The 21,563-nt window shown below is 44.0% G+C and overlaps 3 protein-coding genes and 1 long non-coding RNA gene across 6 annotated transcripts; 3 read left to right on the forward strand and 1 right to left on the reverse strand.

Annotated features, from left to right (window-relative positions):
• The first annotated feature begins 903 nt into the window (after positions 1-903).
• ctbp2l (C-terminal binding protein 2, like) lies at positions 904-11,025 on the forward strand. 2 transcript variants are annotated; one of them, XM_056772154.1, is made up of 11 exons: positions 904-996; positions 2,467-4,202; positions 6,253-6,407; positions 6,475-6,619; positions 6,711-6,917; positions 7,002-7,216; positions 7,294-7,424; positions 7,984-8,111; positions 8,253-8,370; positions 8,470-8,547; positions 8,646-11,025. In XM_056772154.1, the coding sequence occupies exons 2-10, from the start codon at positions 2,768-2,770 to the stop codon at positions 8,534-8,536; spliced, it is 2,601 nt and encodes an 866-aa protein (XP_056628132.1). In that variant the 5' UTR covers positions 904-996; positions 2,467-2,767; the 3' UTR covers positions 8,537-8,547; positions 8,646-11,025. The 2 variants fall into 2 exon arrangements, with proteins under 2 accessions (XP_056628132.1, XP_056628131.1); XM_056772153.1 differs by lacking the exon at positions 904-996 and adding an exon at positions 1,092-1,388.
• Positions 11,026-11,410: 385 nt separating this feature from the next.
• Positions 11,411-13,840, forward strand: LOC130439022 (uncharacterized). The gene is made up of 4 exons (XR_008909400.1): positions 11,411-11,436; positions 12,703-12,799; positions 13,166-13,241; positions 13,673-13,840. It is a non-coding gene; the product is annotated as an uncharacterized LOC130439022 (long non-coding RNA).
• A 393-nt stretch (positions 13,841-14,233) lies between these two features.
• Positions 14,234-18,205, reverse strand: zranb1a (zinc finger, RAN-binding domain containing 1a). 2 transcript variants are annotated; one of them, XM_056771398.1, is made up of 10 exons: positions 18,022-18,205; positions 17,128-17,850; positions 16,869-17,056; positions 16,267-16,420; positions 16,042-16,113; positions 15,733-15,919; positions 15,537-15,657; positions 15,242-15,371; positions 14,937-15,166; positions 14,234-14,810 (listed from the first exon to the last, which is right to left on the reverse strand). In XM_056771398.1, exons 2-10 carry the CDS (start codon positions 17,780-17,782, stop codon positions 14,607-14,609), a joined length of 1,941 nt encoding a protein of 646 aa, XP_056627376.1. In that variant the 5' UTR covers positions 17,783-17,850; positions 18,022-18,205; the 3' UTR covers positions 14,234-14,606. The 2 variants fall into 2 exon arrangements, with proteins under 2 accessions (XP_056627376.1, XP_056627375.1); XM_056771397.1 differs by having other exon boundaries at positions 17,128-17,935.
• Positions 18,206-18,376: 171 nt separating this feature from the next.
• hpdl (4-hydroxyphenylpyruvate dioxygenase-like) lies at positions 18,377-21,199 on the forward strand. The gene is made up of 5 exons (XM_056771399.1): positions 18,377-19,113; positions 19,269-19,432; positions 19,602-19,753; positions 19,833-19,942; positions 20,035-21,199. Exons 1-5 carry the CDS (start codon positions 18,455-18,457, stop codon positions 20,231-20,233), a joined length of 1,284 nt encoding a protein of 427 aa, XP_056627377.1. The 5' UTR covers positions 18,377-18,454; the 3' UTR covers positions 20,234-21,199.
• The last annotated feature ends 364 nt before the right edge of the window (positions 21,200-21,563 follow it).

Below are 21,563 nucleotides of genomic sequence, written 5' to 3' on the forward strand. Positions count from 1 at the left end.
TGTGTGCCGTACGAGACTTGACACAAACATTCATTGATACTGTTGGCTTGAATGTGACTCCATATATTTATTCTGTTATTTATTGTTTTTTATATGATAACCTCTTTCCCAGAAAATGTGTAGTGATATAATGTCAGTGTAAAGATTGTTTTGTCAGAGTAAATGTTGTTTCTCTGTCACAGATGATGATGACCTTTCTGTCAGTCTGTATTTACGTGCATTCATTTAGCAGTCGCTTTAATCTAAAGTGAATTATAACTAAGAGAGCATTTAACCTTTTATTTCAGCTACATGGGTTTGATGTGAACAAACACACTCACAATAGTACTCTAGTGATGATGTCAGTGTGTCTGTCTTCAGTATTCTCTTTTATTTCGCAGCTCATTGAGATGAAACACTCACTCGCAGGGTGAAAGTATCTAAATGAAAATAATTCTCAAAACTAGTAACACACCCTAACCCGCATGCGGCAAGTTTTTTTTTTACAAATTAAATATGAAAATGTCTTTTAATATCATATATGACGTTATATTTACAAACGATTAAACCAAATTGACTTTTCGTGACGTTTGAATGTGGTTTCTTAACTTAAAACCAAAAGTAAACGGCTTTTCCTCGTAAGGTCTGCATTCGGTAAAATTAACTCATAAAATGTGTCGTTTCATTTCAGACGCTGTAATGTCACTTGATTGCTTGAATAAACATGTGATTCTTGTTTAGTGCTTCGGTGTTTGTCTTGTGTGATTTCATGATTCTTCACAATAACTGATAGATGTGAGAATTCACACAGAATTACATGAGCTGAAAACACATCAGAGAATTCACATTTACGCGTGTGCGTGTGGTCATTGGTTTGGGACACGCGCGCACGCGCACTTTCCCGTTCGGGTGGTTTCCGGTGCGGTCGGTTTGGATTCCTCGCGTGATGCTCAAGTTTTGTGATGTTTGAAGATTCCCGCGTGCACAAGATAATGAGCTCTGACGTCACCATTAATGGTAAGACACCAGCTTTATTCGGGTCAGAGCCATTAAGAGAGAGTTCTGCCAACGGAAGTCCAAACCGCTGAAGCGTCACGTGATTCATGGAGCCTTCAGATAGATCCAGGAAGTGATGTTTTCTCGTTCAATGCTTTATTTCTTTCATTTTTTATTCATTAACTGGTTTTCGCCTTTAAATGGATTAGAAGTTTACCTCAGTTGGTCTGTTTAGTCGCATCTCTATGAATAGCTGTAATTTCCGGGAACTGTTGAGAGCCTGCATGAACGCTCCATTCGTTGACGCAACTCTCTCTTTCGATGGCTCTGATAGGGTGTGATTAGCGGCTCAGTGGGTGTGTCTCATGCTTGATGTGTGTCCGGATGCCGCCGTACAGCCATATAAACAAGAGGTGCTGTGATTTTAATCTTGACTGTTTTATCTGTTCAGCTTTTAAAAATGATGTTTGTCTCATTTGATTTGTTCAGCCTCTCTTCACATGTTCTGAGGCTCAGCAGCGCACGCAAACATTACAAATCACATCACACGACTGTCAGATTTATGTGAATGTTGAATGTTTAGGATTTTAAAGGAATCTTTTGTGTCTTTTTCTGTCATCATTTTGTCCCTACATCCCTATGAACACAGTGTTTGTGTGTCGCTCTTCAGTGCCCTCTGCTGGTCACTCTGTCTGTCTGTGTTTATCGGGGGCTGTTGTTAGTGTGTGTAGTGTGTATGATGTCATATGTTTATAGTGCTGTGTGTCTTTACACTGACGTAACTGTGGTGATTCTTTGAGAGTACACTTGTCGTCTGGTGTGAAATATGTTTTTTGGGGGGTCAGAATCAGGTCTGTGTTGTTATTGTGGCTGTATATGTACATATATACATCTCTGCTATGTTCTTGTTTAAATGCGTGTGTGTGTGTTGTTCAGGTGTTGTGAGGTGTGATACCCCCTGTAGAGTGGTCATCAGTCATCAGAATATCATATTAAACAGACAACAGATTAACACAATATAAAACTCTTTCATTTGTGATATCATTATGAACACAAATGAGTTGTGAGTGTGTTGAGTTTCATTACAGGAGGAAACACTCGTCAGGTCTGATTCACATCTCCACCTAAAGTCTGTTTTAGCCTCTTCTCATCTCATCTGTTGCTCAATCTCATCTCACAGTGAACTCTCAGAATCTGTGTTAAACTTAAACAACTGCTAAGACATTAAACAGATAGACACACACACACAGACAGACACACACACTGTCTATCACACAGACCAACTCACACAAACAAACAAACAAACGTACTCACACACTGTCGCACACACAGACACACAGATGTACAGGGTTGCTGGTGATGTCTGATTTGAATATGTTTGTTTGTCATCATCTGATGCTGTTGTGCTTCACTCCAACGGTCATGATGCTGTTCAGTTGGTGTTTGTGCGATGTGTTGTGTTGTGCTGATCAGACTCGCTTATGTTTCCAGGTGTGAATTATTCAGCGCTTTCCTGCCCGTATGAAGTCACATGATAGCGTGACCCTGAGTGAAGCACAGAAAAATGTCTGTCAGAGATCAAGTGAAACGTGAACACCCCTCACACACCTTCACATGACACACGAGACGTGACACCCGACACGCTCCAGCGTCCTCTCGCTCCTCTTGTCTTTCCAGGAGCCGTTTGTGTTTCAGTCTGCGCTGGTCCTCCATCACGCTCAGGTGTGTTTGAGACGTCGTGTTCCTGCTCCGCTCTCTCCGGCCCACACACCACAGTCTCTTCAGCGACGTCATGGCCGTACGAGGCACCATCCCTCCTCCGGATTATTACCCCTTCGACATTGCTCTGTCTGCGCAGCCGCCTGAAGATCTGCAGGGCTTTTACAAGGGCAGCGCACACATGCTGAGCAGATCAGGATCTCATTATGGGCTGGCGTCAGGAGGGGTCAGGTCCGCCTGGGATCAAGGGCAAGCCAGAGCGACTACTCCAGGTCCCGTGGCCGGTCCTCCCCCCCCTCCTCCTCCCCCGCCCTCGGCTCATGAGATCAGCCGCTTGTACAGGGATTCTCTGGCTGTCAAGATGATTTCAGATAATCAGCGTGCTCGCAGTAGAGCCGCCTCACCCGCCTGCTTCGGTATCGAGTCCGGCCCGTCCAGGTATCTGGGCGAGACGTTTCATTCTGCGTACGGCGACGTCAACGGCCTCCCCCTGGAGTCCTGTCAGCCCCCCTCCACCTGTATAATGATGGACCCCACTGGTCCGGTCATGGATGGGAATCTCTCCCGAGGGACTCCGGCTTATGGCTCCGTGGCAACGCAGAGGATGCCCTACGACCCCGCTTACGACCCCAACCTGGCGATGGCGCCCGGTGCAGCGACGATGCCGGTCCACCACCCTTCGGGGGCTGTTTCGGCAGACCCGAAGAAAAACGTGGATCCGGGGTTTCTGACTCTACTACGCTCGGAGGGACTGTCGGAGAGCACCATTACTCTGCTCCTGCAGCAGGGCTTTGACTCTACTGGCATGCTGGCCGTGATGGAAGACCATGACGTACGCTCGGTGGTGCCCAACTTGGGACAGGCGCGCATGCTGTCTCGACTGGTCATCAGCTGTAAGACGGGAACAAGCAGTGCTGCCTCCGTCCTGAGGGGTCGCTCCAACAGCTTCAGCCACCGCAGCGACCTGTACATGCAGCCTCAGGCCCTCGGCGTGGACGGCCACTTGGTTCAACAGCAACCGCCCACCGCCCTCCAGTCAACCTCGCCGAGAATGGGCGAGTTTCTTGGCCGCCGGCCGTGCAGTGCTCCTTCTCAGCATCTGCTGGAAACCGCCGCGTACCCGGCGGCGCGTCCGCTTGGGGGGCTTCCCGCCAGTCCTGCCGGTTACGGTGGGGGGTTGCCGCAGACGCGCCCCCTCTCCATGTACACCAACAGCCACGCTGGCATCGCCGCATCCGCTCAACAGCAGCCCGTGGCGCCCAAGACCTTCTCAGGCACCTACACGCCCATGGAGCTGATGAAGCGTCCTGTGAATCTTCCTCCCGTGTCTCCGGGTCACAGTCCTCATCACAGTCCTCAGTTACTGCGGAAGGGAGGCGCGCCTGTGGACGCTGGCGTTCTTCAGGTCTCTTCTGCCCTGCAGACTCACACCCTCAATCCAAACAACATGCTGAGCCGTCGAACCGGACCGCCCGTCATTGTGTCCACCATGTCTTCTCCTGACGCAAGTAAAGTTCTTTTGTTCTGTCATCACCTGAGATCTGCACTAGATTCACTCTCTTGTGTTGGATTTCTGGGTTATATTCTTCACTCTCTTCTTTCTTTACAGCATGGAGTCTGTTTATTTGTTTCATTTGACACTTTACATAAAACATTTAAAAGTCCTGAATGTTTGCAGTAAATGTTGACGTAGGTGGTGAAAAGTGTATTTCTTGAAGCGTTCTGTTTTTAGATCATGAGGGTGTTTATGTTTTGACATGTGCTGAAGGGATTCAACCGCCGTGATCCTGAAAACCTCAAACAGACTTTAGAAACACACACACACATAAGTGTTTATTGTCTAAAACACCGGTCTCTGAATCTTGATGCATTAAATAATATCTCACATTTAAATGTAACTTCATGAAGACTCCGGTTTATCCTGTTTGAGGATTTAAACGGCAGTTCACCCGAAAACGATAATTATTTATTCATCATGTCGTGTCAACCCTGTATGAGTTTCTTTCTTCTTCTGAGCACAACAGAGAATATTTAGGAGAATGTTGATATGCTAACAACACTGAGCTCCTTTGACTTCCATTGTATGAACACAAAACCATTTCTCAAAATATCTTCTTTTGTGTTCCACTGAAGAAAGACTCACATACAGGTTGACAACCATACGAGGAGAATAAATGATGAGAGAAGTTTAGATGTTTGGCTGAACTGTCACTTAAAGACTGTTGTAAAAGATTTCTAGGCTGTAAGAACTACGGGCAATCTCTCACTGTTCATTCACGTGTGAGTGTGTGTGTTTGTGTGTCTGTGTGTGTCTGTGTGCAGTATAATCAGAGTCTTTAAGCCTAAAATCTCATTAGGCTTCATAAGAGTCTCCCGAGACTCTCAAATTCTCTCTCTCAGGTTGTGTAGTTCTGTGACAGTTGTGAACACAATGTGGCCGTGTAAATGAGTAAAAGCTGAACATTGATTGACAGAGAGATCACAGAGCAGTTCTGTATCCAATCACAAAATCTCACAAGTTCTCTTAATTATGTTTGACACTTAAGATTGATGCCAGATTTCAGACATGTAGATGTGTGTGTGTGTGTGTGTGCATTTGAAGCTGCTTACATAGTGGCTGCAGTGCATTATGGGTTGTAAAGACATGTGGAAATGTTAATTAGATTATGAGTTGTCAGAGGTTTCTGTTAAACCCTGTATGTGTTCAGTAAGTGTCCTGTGTGTGTGTGTGTCCTGTGTGTGTGTGTTATGGCGGGGTTATGTAACAAGTGTTGTTGTATCAGTGAGATTTAGGCTGTGTATGTGTGGATAGTTCACGTCTGTGGATTGTTAGGTTTCATGTAGATGTATAAACACACAGAGGTGTCAGTGATAAAATGTGAATAATTCATATCTGCAAATGAAAATATCAACAAACACTCTTCTGCATTCATTAGGATTTCTGTCTCTAAGTGAACGTGTGTTTTCATAAGCTGATTAAAATGACTGTTATATTCACATGTTTCTTAAAAAGTTTTCAAACAGGTCACACACACACCGGCTCTGATTGGCTGTTTTAATCAGCACTTCCTGTGTGATGTCACTGTTACTAAATTAAACTGTTATAAAATCCCATTAAGAGCTTTGTAGGCTGAGTATGTGTGTGGACTTGGTTTTTAAACCTGAACACACCAACTCATGGGGACTCGTGTCACTGTGGAGACCAAAATTAAGGTCCCCACAGCACAGAAGCTTATCAATTTTACAGAACAATATTTAATATTTAATGTGGAGATGGTGGTCTAGTGGGTTAAACCACTGAACTGGTAAATCAAAGGTTGCTGGTTCGATCCCAGCAGCCACCACCAGTGTGTCCCCACTGAGATAATAAACATACAAGTGTGTGTGTGTGTGTGTGTGTGTGTGTGTCTGTGCCCGTGTCATGCTCAAACAGATGCAATATAAGATTATGAAGATGCGTTATGTCAGAGAAAAACACTTGATGATGTATGTCTAATATGTTTTAGTGTGTTATTATTGTGAATGTCATTGCTGATCGATGTGTGTTTGTGTGTGAAGATAATAGATCTCAGATCATGAATGGTCCGCTTCATCCTCGTCCTCTGGTGGCTCTATTAGACGGTCGAGACTGTACAGTGGAGATGCCCATCCTGAAAGATCTCGCCACTGTGGCCTTCTGTGACGCACAATCCACACAAGAGATTCACGAGAAGGTAAACACAGCTGTGCTTTCATTGGGTTTGTGTGCGTGTTTTCATTGGATTTGTGTGTGTTTTGTAGGTGTTAAATGAGGCTGTTGGTGCGCTGATGTATCACACGATCACTCTGACACGAGAAGATCTGGAGAAGTTTAAAGCGCTCAGAATCGTCATACGGATCGGCAGCGGATACGATAACATCGACATCAAAGCTGCAGGAGAGCTCGGTACAAACCCACAACACAAATACACACACACACACTCTCTTTGACGAACTTGTTCCATTGCATTGATTGTGTGTGTTGTGTGTGTGTTCAGGTATCGCAGTGTGTAACATTCCGTCGGCAGCAGTGGAGGAGAGCGCAGATTCCACTCTGTGTCACGTGTTGAATTTGTACCGGAGGAACACGTGGTTGTATCAGGCGCTGCGGGAGGGCACACGCGTGCAGAGTGTGGAGCACATCCGTGAGGTGGCGTCAGGAGCTGCTCGTATCCGTGGAGAAACACTCGGACTCATCGGCTTCGGTTAGACGCACACATGAATGCTCTCAGACCCGTGTGTGTGTCTGTGTTCTGAAATCATGTCAACACTGTTGTGTGTTTCTGAAGGTCGCACGGGTCAGGCTGTGGCAGTGAGGGCGAAAGTGTTCGGCTTCACTGTGATCTTCTATGACCCGTATCTACAGGACGGGCTGGAGAGATCTCTGGGTGTTCAGCGTGTGTACACACTGCAGGATCTGCTGTATCAGAGCGATTGTGTGTCTCTGCACTGTAACCTGAACGAACACAATCATCATCTCATCAATGACTTCACCATCAAGCAGGTACACAACACACAAACACATGGACGCAATCCGCTGGAGAAACACAGTCATAACACCCGGCTGTGTGTGTGTGTTAGATGCGTCAGGGGGCGTTCCTGGTGAACACAGCGCGGGGCGGTCTGGTGGATGAGAAAGCTCTCACTCAAGCTCTGAAAGAAGGACGAATACGAGGAGCTGCTCTCGATGTGCACGAGATCGAACCCTTCAGGTGACTTACACACAAATGCACACACCCGCATGCACACACGAGCAGTCACGCACGCGTGAACATACTCATGCACAGGCATGCATGCATGCGCACCCATGCACATTTGCACACACTCTCGTACACACACACACACACACTCACACTCATAAGCACCCAGGCATGCACACACACACACACACACACACACACACACTCACAAGCACCCATGCATGCACACACACACACACACACACACACACACACACACATCGATGCACACTCGTACACACACACACACACACACACACACTCACAAGCATGCACACTTGCGCAGGCACACATGCATGCGCACACACCAATGCACACTTGCATACACACATGCTCACACACACACACACACATACTCGCAAGCACAGTCACACACATGCACACAATCACGTACACACACACACATTTTTTGTGTGATGTTCTGCATGAAGGAGAACTCAGTTGTGTAGTGTAGTTTAGATGTGATGAGGTCAGATGATGGAGAGACGTCTCTCTTTCTGAACTCTTTCTGTGTGTCTGTGTGTGTGTGTAGTTTTGCTCAGGGCGCTTTGAAAGACGCTCCTAATCTGATCTGTACTCCACACACGGCCTGGTACAGTGAACAAGCGTCTCTAGAGATGAGAGAAGCAGCAGCCACAGAGATACGCCGAGCCATCACAGGTACACACACACAACAGCTCCTGAAGCTCTGCGGCAGCACAAACACTCGTGTGTTCAACACACAAACTCACCTCATGAACAGCTTGACACACATGAGCTGATGATCTGCGGATGATGCTGTACACTATCCACTCCTCTCAGGTCGAATTCCAGACAGTCTGAGGAACTGTGTGAATAAAGAGTTCTTCATCAGCTCGGGCGTGTGGGGCGTCATGGAGCAGCAGGGGGTTCATCCTGAACTCAACGGACAACAATACAGGTGCAACACAACACACACATACACAAAACAATCCTGTTAACATGATCACATGACGCAAGTTTGAATCTAAGCCCCGGCCCACCTGCTTTTCTTACTCAGCCAAGTCAACCAATCACTACAAGCCATCACTACCGGCTTCGCCCCTCAAGACAAACTCAATGCTTGAATGAAGAGCAGGTAGACCCGTAAAGACTTTCTCCATCTCTCTGTCTCTGGCTTCAGCATCATTACATATCGACTGTATCTCCATGTTTGACCTTTGACCTCTGCTGTAGGTGATTGGTCAGTGTGGCATCAGATGGCAGTCCAGCGGGTGGGGTGTGTCTGGTGTCAGGCAGGCTGTCAGAAGCCCAGTCACAGACGCACTTACCAAACACAACAAGACCAAAGAAGATGAGACAGAGCAACACACACAAAGGGAATTGATGTTTTTAATGTGCCCCTCCTCCTCAAAGACAAAACATTGATTAACACAAACACTTTATTTGACATTTCTTATGACAGTCTGTGATTAGATCATTTCATCGGACACACATGCATGATGTGTAGTTTTCTTCTGCTCTGTTTGTTTATCGGTCTGGCTTGTGTCTAATAATATAACTATTTATATTTTGTTGAATTTATCTTAATACTAATTGATCTTATTATTTGATTGTATGATCATTATAATAAATTAACAATCTAATGGGTCCTTTAGTTTGGTCGCATTTAAAGAAACTGTGTGGTACACTGACATCTAGCGGTTGAGTTTGGTATCGCAGTCCAAATTCTAAATATTGGAGAAACGAGTTTAGCCAATTAATACTTCCTCTGGGTTTCTTTTATTGTTATCAGAAATAATCTAAAGGTGCTCTTTCATTTGCAGAAATTTAAGTCCCTGGGAACCGGAAGTTGCGATCGTTTTTACTTCCGTATTCTGACGCATTCTGCAACCTTTAGCCAAAATAGCGTAACGGCTTATGCTAACGCACTGACTTCAGCGGAACGCAATTAAGGACACCAGATGCTAGTTTTTAATGGGCGGGAAAATCGACTGAGAAAAATAGTGGGCGGGACTTGTGTTTTTCTTTGCGATCTGATTGGTTGTCACGCTTGTTTATGTTGTTGCTTTAAAATACGCACACACTCACGGACACACACACACTCAATCACACACACACTAACACTCACATGCACACACTCACAAGCACCCATGCACACACACACGCACACACACACACACACCCATGCACACTCGCGCACACTCACATGCAAACACACACCGATGCACGCTCACATACACACAATCACGTACACCCATGCATACACACACACACACACACACACACACCGATGCACACACACCCATGCATACACACACACACACACACACCGATGCACACACGCATACACACAATCACGTACACAAACACACACACCCATGCACACTCGCGCACACTCAAATGCAAACACACACCGATGCACGCTCACATACACACAATCACGTACACCCATGCATACACACACACACACACCGATGCAAACACACCCATGCATACACACACACACACACCGATGCACACACGCATACACACAATCACGTACACAAACACACACACACACACCCATGCACACTCGCGCACACTTACATGCAAACACACACCGATGCACGCTCACATACACACAATCACGTACACCCATGCATACACATACACACCGATGCACACACACCCATGAATACACACACACACCCATGCACACACACCCATGCATACACACACACACACAATCACGTACACAAACACACAAATCTTTTAAGTAATACTCCAGTCTGCACATCATGTGTCAATAAAAATAAGAATATTAAGAGCCATTGACCAGCAAGTGAACACTGATGGAGTAAAAGGAAATATTGTGTGTGTGTGTGTGTGTGCGTGCGTGCGTGCGTGCGTGCGTGCGTGTGTGTGTGTGTGTGTGTGGTGCACAGAATAAGAACAGCAGATGAAGGTTGTTTCATATTTGATGTTCTGAGAGTTTGTGTTTTTTTCTTCATTCTGCTAAATGACTCAGGAAAATCACATTTCTCATTTTCTATCCCCTGCTTTTGTATTTTAAAGAGCAGAAAAGTAAAACGTGTTAGTATTTTTATAAAGCAACATCATAATATTTCAAGAAGTACTGAATATTTAAAAACAAGTGTTTTTCTATCGATAAATGTTCTTATTTAACCACGCAGCGCTTCTCAGCTGGTGTGTATTAGGTCTGAATTAAAGGTGATGTGAAACAAACACACGATGTGACGCATAGTGCTCAGAAATTGGACACTACACAACGTATTATGTTTATGAACATTTATTGTTCTCTACATGAATGTGTTTTGTGTCGACATTCATGTGTTTTTGTGCTATACCGTTCATCTTAACACATTTTTATGTTTGAGAACATTTTTGTTTGACTTCTGTTCTTACACAAAACTAGTTGAGAAGCGCTGTTGTTTGAAACTCTGTTCTGTCTCATTTCTTTGGTTTATTTTGAGATTGTGTGTTTGTCTAACAGAAAGAGATAAACTGACACAAGCAGAAGCGTGAGGTTGTTTTATTGTGATTGTATCTGTTTCTGGTACAAACTGACCATTAAGTGTTTAACACAATTGAATTAAAACATGCAGTTCTGACATTCTAAGTATTTCTGTCTTTTATATACACTTTTATAATACGTATTTTTACATCTGCTAAAATATATGACCTTATAAAACGATTTAATTCATTAGCTAACACGTTAAAACTGTTATATGAAAAGTTCGTATAATTAATTAATAGCACGTTGTGGTTTAACATAGGGGTGCTTATGATTTACCCCATACATGAGGCTTGGTTCCCTATAAACGTCAAAACAAGAATAGTGAGGAGTTTGAAATGATAAATATAAGTCAAGTAAAATAAAATAAAGCTCACTTGTTAAGTAAAAATAGTTAGAATTGCTCTGTAAACATAAACCTTACACCCCCAAAATGGGTCATACCATTGTCATCTTATGAGCGACCTTGGCGGGAAATTCCACGCGCGCGCCGTGTTAATGAGAGGAACTGTAAGTATGTGACAGTTTTTCTTAATTTTCTAACATATATGAAATATGTATGATTTTATCATATGTAAGTGTTTAATTTAGATGAAAGTGTTATTTAATTGTAATTCGCACCTTATGTTGAATTGAGCTAAAAGCCGTTATTGGGATTGTAAAGTTCTGCTTTAAACGAGCACCGCTGATCCTGAAGTTGTTTATTAAACAGAAATAATAATAAGAATAATATAATAATAATAATAATAATACAAGGTTCTATCTGACATACTCTTACATGTTAACTTATTTACATAATACCCTGTTTGTTTCTTAAATACATTTGAAAGAAAACAGAAGGTTTTATCTACAAAACAAGGGGAGCAGCTTGAACCACAGTATTTTTTTAGGTTTGTTCAGGAGGTTATTTTGATATTTGTAGACACAACACTAGCTAACAGCGCTTCTTACATAATTCCTATGTTTACATACATGCATGTATCTGCCGGACGCTTTTATCCAAAGCGATTTGCATTGTAGATTTGTGTCACTCCCTGAGCTCGAACCCACGACTAACGCCATGCTCTAACCACTGAGCCACAGGAGAGCTATACACCCTTATAATGCGATTAATGACTTCAATTGTACAACATTAATGGTCAAATGGTCAACAATGTCAACCGTCTTAATTACAACATAAAAATGATGATGTTATTTCAGGCATAATCATCTCTAGAAAGTAATTTACATGTCACATCTTCTGTGGAATAAAGTCAGATTCAGTTGCTGCTTCTCTCTTAACCAACAGAAACTCATGTGCCTGTGATCATGTGTAGAATTACCCACCATATACCTACTAAAATAACATCTGCATAGATAACACAGCATTTTATGATTAACTTGAACAAGAAAATAATGATGCGTCCTAAAATATGAAAATGGCAAAACTTTTTTATACACAGATAACAGATAACAACAGAACTGATTTCATGTTTTAACAAAAGTTATGAGTAAATAGTTTGTGTTGGTTGAAAATGTTTTGCTTTAATAAATGTTTTGCAAATAAAACCTAATTATTCTTAGCAGAAAGTGATTTTTCTGAATTTAAAGGATCTATCTGCATTTGACCTGTCATTTTCAGAGAATTTTGATATTGTACATTTAGAATACAATCTTATACAGTCTCTGTCTTTTTCGTGTACAAAAGAGATTTGTTCCCCCATATAATTTTTGCCATATTAGATGCAAATACTCCTTTGTTCGTGAAGTTCAACTGTGTTTGTTTGCTCACTGCAGTGATGGATGCTATAGAAATGCTGGATTTGCAGATGGTTTGAAACTGATAGATGGAGCTGTCCCAGGGATAAAAGATGGCAGACATGAACTGCACTCGGTAAGTCATATGTCTGTGTTTTGTTGGCAATCGGCGTGTACGTGCATAATGTAAGTGACTCAAGAGTTATGCAGGGATCATGTCATGATATGTTGTGTGATCGTGCAATAGTTCCGTACCCCTAATAACCGTACCACTGTCTCCGTCTTTTATAAATGTGATCAAACTAAACACTTTTTTAAGATACAAAGTATGCAATACTACTCTATAGGTACTCTATTATACTATGAGATTGGCAGAAACTGCATGTGTTACCTCTGTTTTAATAAAAGGATTCAATTGAAAGTCTATAGTTCTGATAGCAATTGATAAAAGACTGTCCTGTCAATGAGTGTCATCTTGTAATTTAAGAAACTCCACTATCAGCAGGAGATCAAACCTGCTGTGCTGTCCTGTCATCATGTCCTTGGCCATGACATGAAAGGTTTCCTGAAGCTCACTGGTAAGAACATTGCGTTAACAACGCAAGGTTGTGTCGCTTTGGATTAAAGCGTCTCCCAAATGCATAACCGAAATGTAATAAATCCAGGGGGCATTCTTCTGGTCTCTCTAGTGAAACTGTCATGGAAGTGACTAAAACTTCAATTCATCGCCTGGCCGCTAGAGGCTGGCTCCAAAACAGAGCAAAATCTCATTGAGTCCCATTTTAAAATGGCCAACTTTACTGCACCAAAAACATGTTTACAGCCTGATACAACATTTTTTTGTCTATATAGGTAATTTTGCCCTGCATGACAACTTGTGAGGGGGTTGAATATTTGTATTACTCATCAGTTTGGATATTATTAAGCCTTAAAATTTTGCATAATTATGGACGTGGCCACTTGAGTGACAGGTGTCCATTTAGCTGTCACATGCACATTTCTTGTGTAGTTTCAGGTAATTTACCTCAAGAGTAAGCTGTCAACCACAGGAGTGGCTTCATTTGTACTCTTTACAAATCTACGGGTGACGTCTCGGACACTACGTCCATATTTAATACAGTCAATGCATAAAACACATCAGCAGCAACACCTCATTAAAGAGTTTTTTAAGCATTAACGTGTGTTTATAAAGCTGCTGGTGCAATATGACAATACAGACGTTGTCAAGACATTGAACATCATCAGGGAAGATGTTCTTAATAAGGTGTAAAAGAGCTTTTGTGAGTTTAGTGATGCTGATGTTGATGTGACGCAGCCGTGGTGTTCATTATACGCATCATACGCATACAGTACATATTCTTCATACATGAATCAGATCATTCAGTCTCTTGTACGACTGCAGGGGTTCAAAGACGAATGCTTTAAAACAACAACATGTTTCATAAAGATACATCAGCTTCTATAAAAGTAATGAAGCTTAATGTTAAAGCTCTCTGTAGAAGTCGTATGATTGGCTCTGTGACATCACACATCAGATCACAGATGACACCTGTCAAGAACTCAAACAACATACAGATAAACATTCAGTTTTATAGTGTAATTCATCTCTTGCATCATCACACACAAACACACACTCGAGCAGCTGACAGTACTACTGAAGATTATGAAACACACATCTTCATATAGAACATGTTTTACAACATGTGTTCATCTGTGTTTTATCTGAGCAAACACAAACTCTCTAAAGAATAAACATGTGAACATGTGCTTTGCGTAAGTGCTTACTGTATATTTAACATTTGATCCATCCATCTCGTCTGCATTACACAAATAATTAAAGTATTTTAATCCCTCGCTAGAAGCTGCTGTGGTTTTAGGGGAGCTGCACTGCATTCTGCGAGTCTGTTGAAATGTTTGGGGTCATTCCCTCCATAAGGACAAGATTATTCATCGTCATCATCGTCGGAGTGCACAGGACACAAGTGCATCTGTCTGTATCCATCCAGCCATTTGTCCAGCATGTGTGTGACGAGCGGGTGACGTCTGTGTCTGCTGCTCTTCTGCAGAGCTGCCAACATCCCACCATCAGTGACGCAACAATCCAGCCACTGACGGAGCAGACGCTCCTGCTGATCCTCATTGCCCATCTAAACAAAATAATACACACACACCCATTACACAATGAAACTCAGATCTTCATCACTGTCATATCAACATTCACTCTCAGGAGCAAATGGGTTGTGAGTGTCATGTTGTCTTTTATGTGTGTTGACCTCTTGTTCAGACAGGAAGTGGATCTGTAGAAGTTTCCTCTCGCTGTCCACCAGTGGAAGAAAAGTCACAGTGACATCATCATCGGCGTCGAGGTTGGCGCCTGCGCCGCGATTATCATAGCCGTCGGTTTCCATGCCAACCAGAGCAGAAAAGTGACCTCTCGTGTAACCGAGAGCGATCGGACTTTTCCAGCAAAAGCTCTGTTCCCATAGCAACGGCAGGTAAACACCTGCACACACAAACAACGGTGTCAATAAAACAAAATCAAAGAGGATTCACTCATGAAATGAAGTGATTTTGTCACCTTGAAATCGAGTGTAGCCTAACGTTTCTCCACGGAAACTCTTGTAGTATTTCACACCGTAAACGATGATGGGCCGCCTCAGAATATGAGACAGAACAAAAATATGAGTCTGTTCCAAACTGGCCCCGGGCTGGAGACAAACAAACACAATCATCAGTGTTTACAGTTACACCCAAAACGACCAGAAAACCATCTTCACTCTATAAACACCCATAACTCTGTGGTTTTAAATCATCTCAAAGTTAAATGTGTAGGACAATAATAAGCTGATTTATTCAGTGTGTGTGTTCGTTACCTGACTGGCAAGATTAAGGATGGAGGTCCAGTCCTCCTGCCACTGTTCCTCTTGGAGAGAAAAGTGAAGGCCAAAACTCTGAGAATACCATGATTCCCATTCTTTCCAGCGCGTGTAGAACCTACACACACACACACGGTGTCAGAAGCTTGATTTATAGTTTGTATATGTCCTCACACAATGTGTGTGTCCTCACCAGTGTGAGCAGGTGTGTAAGCTATCGTGTAGTGTTTTTCTGAGCACGGAGTCTTTATCATAAATGCCCCATGTGGCCTGTAGGACAGAGTCCAGCAGACAGTCTCCAGCGGTGCGATTCCACAAAGCGTACAGACGATTGCCAAACTCCAGTGACCAGTTAATGACGGCAGACTCCTCCTCCAGCTCTACACACACACACACACACACTAAAGCTTTTTGACTTCAGTTATGACATGAATGTTCACACAAAACAAACAGATTGAGAGTTCACAGAGCAGACTGGGAATGAGTGGATGTGGTCTCTGACCTTTCTGAACATCACGGTCCAGAAGCTCATCAAACAGTTTCTCCTGAACAGCGGGGGGCAGATCTTCAATATCTGTCAAAATGATCAACCTCTGACAACATGAACACACACACACACACTGGACACACTGTAAATGTTTGTGTGGGTGACGTCATCATTTCACAGGTCAATATCAGTTACAGGGGTGAAACACAGTAAGAGTTTGTCACAGGTGTGTTCTCTCACCTGCTGGCAGTGTGAACGTCACCAGCTCTGTCAGGAAGTAACAGTTCAAATCTCCTTTGCGTTGGCGCACGGATGAGCTGATCTCCCTGCGGATCTGTTCCGTCAGTTCAGGACAAATCATTGCAGGGATGCATTTCACCGCCTGCCGTGACACCTGCGACCACACGCAAACACATCAGCTGACTGCAGAGCAAACACATCACCTGACTGCAGAGCAAACACATCACCTGTACAGCAGCAGAGCCATTAAGAGAGAGAGCTCTGCCAACGGAAGTCCAAACCGCTGGAGCGTCACGTGATTCATGGAGACTTCAGATGAAGTTATGTTTTCCCTTTAAATGCTTTATTTCTTTCATTTCTTTATTCATTAAATGGCTTTCCTCTTTAAATGGGTTTAAACTTTACCTCAGTCGGTCTGTATAGTCGCAGCTCCATGCGATTCTAGGAACTTCCGAGAACTATTGAGAGCCTCCATGAACTGCCATTGCTGTGAAAAACTGTTCCATTGGAGACAACGCGACTCTCTCTCTCTCTCAATGGGTCTGTTCTGCAGAGCAAACACATGTCAACATTCACCACATGGAGTCATCGGTCATCCGTACCTCCGTCAGCAGGAGCGTCAGCATGTCCTGTCTTTGAAAACGGATGGAAAGATGAACGAGTGTGAAGCCGACATCAAAAGCTGAGGGCCGATCGAGGAGACGCACTTCATCAGAGTTCAGCTGACGAGCGATGTCTCCACCCGATGACTTGTAAGCCTCTACTGCGGCCAGATCTCCTTCAACTACACCTGCGCTTACACACACATGCATGTCAAGCAGGAGATTCACAGCAAATAACACACATCTGAAAGACACTCACCCGTGCAGGCGTTGAGAAAGAGCCCATCCGTCCTCCTCATGCGGTTCTTCATCTGTTTGACCTTCTTCAGGTCCCTCTCTATCTCCTCCTTACCGCTCTGAGCTCCTGCGGTCAGCGTCATCTGCAGCTCAGCCTCACTCCACCGCCCGCCGCCCCGTTCATTGATCACAGGCGCAGGCTGATCGAGCTCAGACGGCTGGATGGCACTGTTGGATCTGGGGTGGTCACACACCACGCAGTAAGGGGATTTGGGCCAGCTCTCATACGTGCAGGTCGAGCACTGTACCCGTGTGTTGGCTCGGTTCCGGTCGTTGTACTCCTCGCAGGGGTCCGTGTGGGATGCGGTGGCGGGGCGTCTGACTGTTCCTGATGTCTGTGGGCTGTCGGTGGGGCTGTGCGGGCAGAGGCTCTGACACTGACTGCAGCGGACCGCTCTGGGTCCGTTCTGATAGGTGCACGCTTCACATGACCATTCACCGCTGCGTCTGGAGGACTCTACGGGGTGGATGCGGGGCCGGGCGCTGGAATCGGGACAGATGAGCAGGTGACTGTCACAACATACTGTGTCCCTCTGGGGTCCAGAGCGCATGCCGGTGTCACCTGAGAACACTTCCTCTGTTATGATGCTTCCCATAGGCCTCTGCGCCCGGCACATGGTGCATTTAATGGCCGACTGCCAGTTCTCGTATGTGCAGTACTCACATGACCACTTCACACATACATCTGTCATAATGATCAACACACACACACACACAAACAAAACAACAACACACGATTACATCAGTCTCCCACAAACTCAAACAGCAATCTGAAACAAAAGAGTCATTTCAGCATTACTGTCAGTGCGAGTGTCAATAAACAACATGAATTCTGTCAGTGACAGACATTACTCACATTAGTCTGTGCGCAGTTGTTTTGATATCCTCAGAAACTGCTTTTACTCGACATCTGTCGTGTTGTTTAATAGATACATGTTATTTTGAGCTAAAGAATACAGTTTATGATCGCTGGATGATGATTTACTTGAGGATTTAACGGCGGCGATGACCAAATAAAAACTACCAGCGTCTCGCGCACGGCCATGTGCATGTGATCAAGAGCGCGGCGGCTGATTGGATGACTTCAAACAACGTGATTCGGAAAGCTCCCGCCCATCTCTGACTCTTATTTAATGCTTTTTAAATTCTTTTTTTTGTCATGGATCTTTTCGCCGATACCCTTTCACTTACATATTTTATTCAAGATAAATAGATAGATATGAACGTGCATATTACCATCAACATGACTTTGTGACAAATGACACGCCCCCTTGTGACGCAACCCCAACATGGCGGCTTACTTGAACCGGCTGCATCACATTTCGCTGCAAGTCACGAACGTGGAAAAAGTCGCTCACGAACTCGTGTCGCGCTTCCAGTTTCGCGTGTTTGCGGCCAGACTGACAGACCGAGCGAAGCAGCTCGCGGTTCGCAGAGGATCGGCCGTGTTTGTGGTGAACGAGAGGCTGCGTGGAGCTCCACAGAGGTTGAATGGGCACGAGTCACGTGTGTGGAGTCCCGTCACAGGCAAACATCATCAGCACTTTCGGTGCCTGTACGGAGCCCACGCGCAGTATCCAGTGGACACCGTGAGTAATGTGTGTTTTGAGGTGTCGGATGTGGAGAGCTCGTCCAGGGCGCTGCGTGATCGGGGCTGCGAGTTTCTCCTGCCGCCCACTGAAGTGTTCGACGACAGTGGGACGGTCACGTACTCCATCGTCAGGTCTGTAGTGGGTAACGTGTGTCACACTCTCGTAGACACGTCTCGGTACCGGGGCGTGTTCCTGCCGGGTTTCTGTCCGGTCGGGAGTGAGGAGAGTGACTCCGATCGCTCATGTCCGATCACTCATTTCGATCACATCACATACGCGTGCACGAGGAGAAGCTCAGCGGACATCACGCGCTGGTACGAGAAGAACTTCGGTTTCCAGAGATTCTTCATTAGCAGGTATCGGTCCTCATCAACTCACCTGCCAAAACAAAACAAACCACGAGTTTAAATGGTATAAAAACATACGTTTACTATAGTAAAACCACTATCGTTGTGACTCATTTCTTGGAGGTGTGTGTATGTGTGTTATAAATGTGTGTATTATGATGCAGAAATGAAGATGTAGAGGACGGATATGTTCTGAACCATAACGGCGTCGGACTGCGTCTCACAGCTATGGAATATTGGAAGTGTAGTGAGTCCGGAGTGGAACTTCATAGAGATCAAAAGGAGACCGACTGCAAGTTTGTGATGGCCGAGTCTCTTCCAGAACAAGGTGATCGTTCACACATGTGATCAGAAGTTTGTATGAAGATGCTCATTATACAGTAATGCCGTATATACAGTAGCTCTTCACATCAGATCCCTCTCTATCAAATCCGCCCTGTCGACCAATCAGGTGTCAGAACCTCAACTGTCATTACATTGTTGTGTTTTTCTTTCAGGCAGCAACCAGGTGGACACATTTCTGGATGAGCACAGAGGTGCAGGCATCCAGCACATTGGCCTGTACACAGAGGACATCGTGTCCACAGCTGGAACTCTGAGCCGGGCCGGTGTGCGCTTCTTCTCACCCCCTCCCACCTACTACACTGAGGTCAGTGTGCCACTACTGATGAAGAAGGGTTGTGGCATGGACTTGCATATTAAAGACCCTGCTGTGTGTGTGTGTGCAGGTGGGGAAACAGCAAGAGATCAGGGAGGCCAGTCATGAGCCTCACATGTTGAGTCAGTATGGGATTCTCCTGGACACAGATGTTCACACACACGACTCGCCCAGCCAACGGTATGACCCGGTCAGCAGCCGCCAGAGGGTGTTGGTCTTGAAATAATCACGTTTTGTCTGATTAGCGTATTGATGTTTTTGTGGGATCGCAGGTATCTGCTCCAGGTGTTCAGCAAACCCATTTTTGAAGAAGACACCTTCTTCCTGGAGCTCATCGAGCGGAGGGGAGCCACGGGCTTCGGTGAGGGGAACATTCTTGCGCTCTGGAGATCCGTTCAAGCTTACATGAATGAAGAGCAGGAATGTGGCCAATCCGACTGTAAAAATGAACAGAGTGGACAACACTCTTAAACTGACTTTTTTAGGTGTGAATTTGAGACTACTGTTCTACAGCACTTAAGACTGAAATAAGCTGACGTTCAGCACATTTCTCATATCATCATGCATCATGCATCATGAGTTGACATCTCTGTCAGGGTAATGTAATGTAATGTAGTGTGTTATCTATCACTCCTGGAATGTTAATGTCATGTTTTATCAGATAAATCAAAGCCTCCAGACAACCCCTGTAAAAGATTCCTTTTTTGATCACCGGACCGAAGCCGAATTACTGTAAATAATGTAATGGATAAATCAGTGGGTGCCTGCTGTGAGAGACACCGATGCGTTCTGTAAACATCATTATTCTCATCATAACAGTTCAAGAAAATCTTTATTTCAAGATTAAATTACATGAATCTCTCTGGGTGGGTTCATTTTAGGGGTTATCCTAAATCAGGACTACCCTTAGTTAAATTGGGACATTTAAGTAGATTTACAAACATGGCACACAAAAAACATTTTGAAACGAAACCAAGGCACTGATGTATTTTAGGATGTGTGAATGCAAGGTCTTTTCGTGTTAGACTCCGCTTGTCTAGGACTAGTCTTAAACCCTGTACAGGAAACCCCTCTAAAGCCTGGTCCACACACTCCGTTAACCTAATGACCTAATGACCCTGTTACTGTGTGAACAGACAAACAGTTTGACCTTTTGCACAGTTTATGATTGAAATCTATTGTTGACACAAATAAGATCAACATATTCGGCAACATTTCTATACTTGAAATCTATTACAATATTTATAGTATCACATCAAACCAAGAAGCTGTTAAAATCAACAACTAGATGAAACACGTGTAGGTTATTATGGATGTGTAATGTTTGAAAATATTTAAATACTATATTTATTGTTTTATCATTTAAAACCTTAATTATTTATTTTCGTTATACATTTTGCTTGAAAATGTCTTAAAAATAAATGAAGTGTGTTAGTATGTTTTGTGTGTGTGTGTGTTTTGTGTCTTGAGCAGTAGATGGCGCTGCAGAGGTTCTGTTCTTCACCAAACTTTCCACATCAAAACACAATGAACTCAATTTTCCACAAACTCATCTTAAACCTTCAAACTCACCAAAAACAGACTCAATTATCACAGCGAATATTCATAATAACTTCTGATGTAACGTTAAGTCAATTATTTTTGCGACCTGGCAATTCAATTAATTGTGTTTATAATCTGATTTGCATTGTTTTTGTCGTGTAACGTCAGTTTAACATTATACATTGAATTGTTTAGACACTCACACCACACATTCACATTTGCCACAGTGTATTTGTCAGCTTTACCGAATTATTCTTAA

This window comes from Triplophysa dalaica, chromosome 17, assembly GCF_015846415.1.
Source record: "Triplophysa dalaica isolate WHDGS20190420 chromosome 17, ASM1584641v1, whole genome shotgun sequence".
Classification (NCBI taxonomy): Eukaryota; Metazoa; Chordata; class Actinopteri; order Cypriniformes; family Nemacheilidae; genus Triplophysa; species Triplophysa dalaica.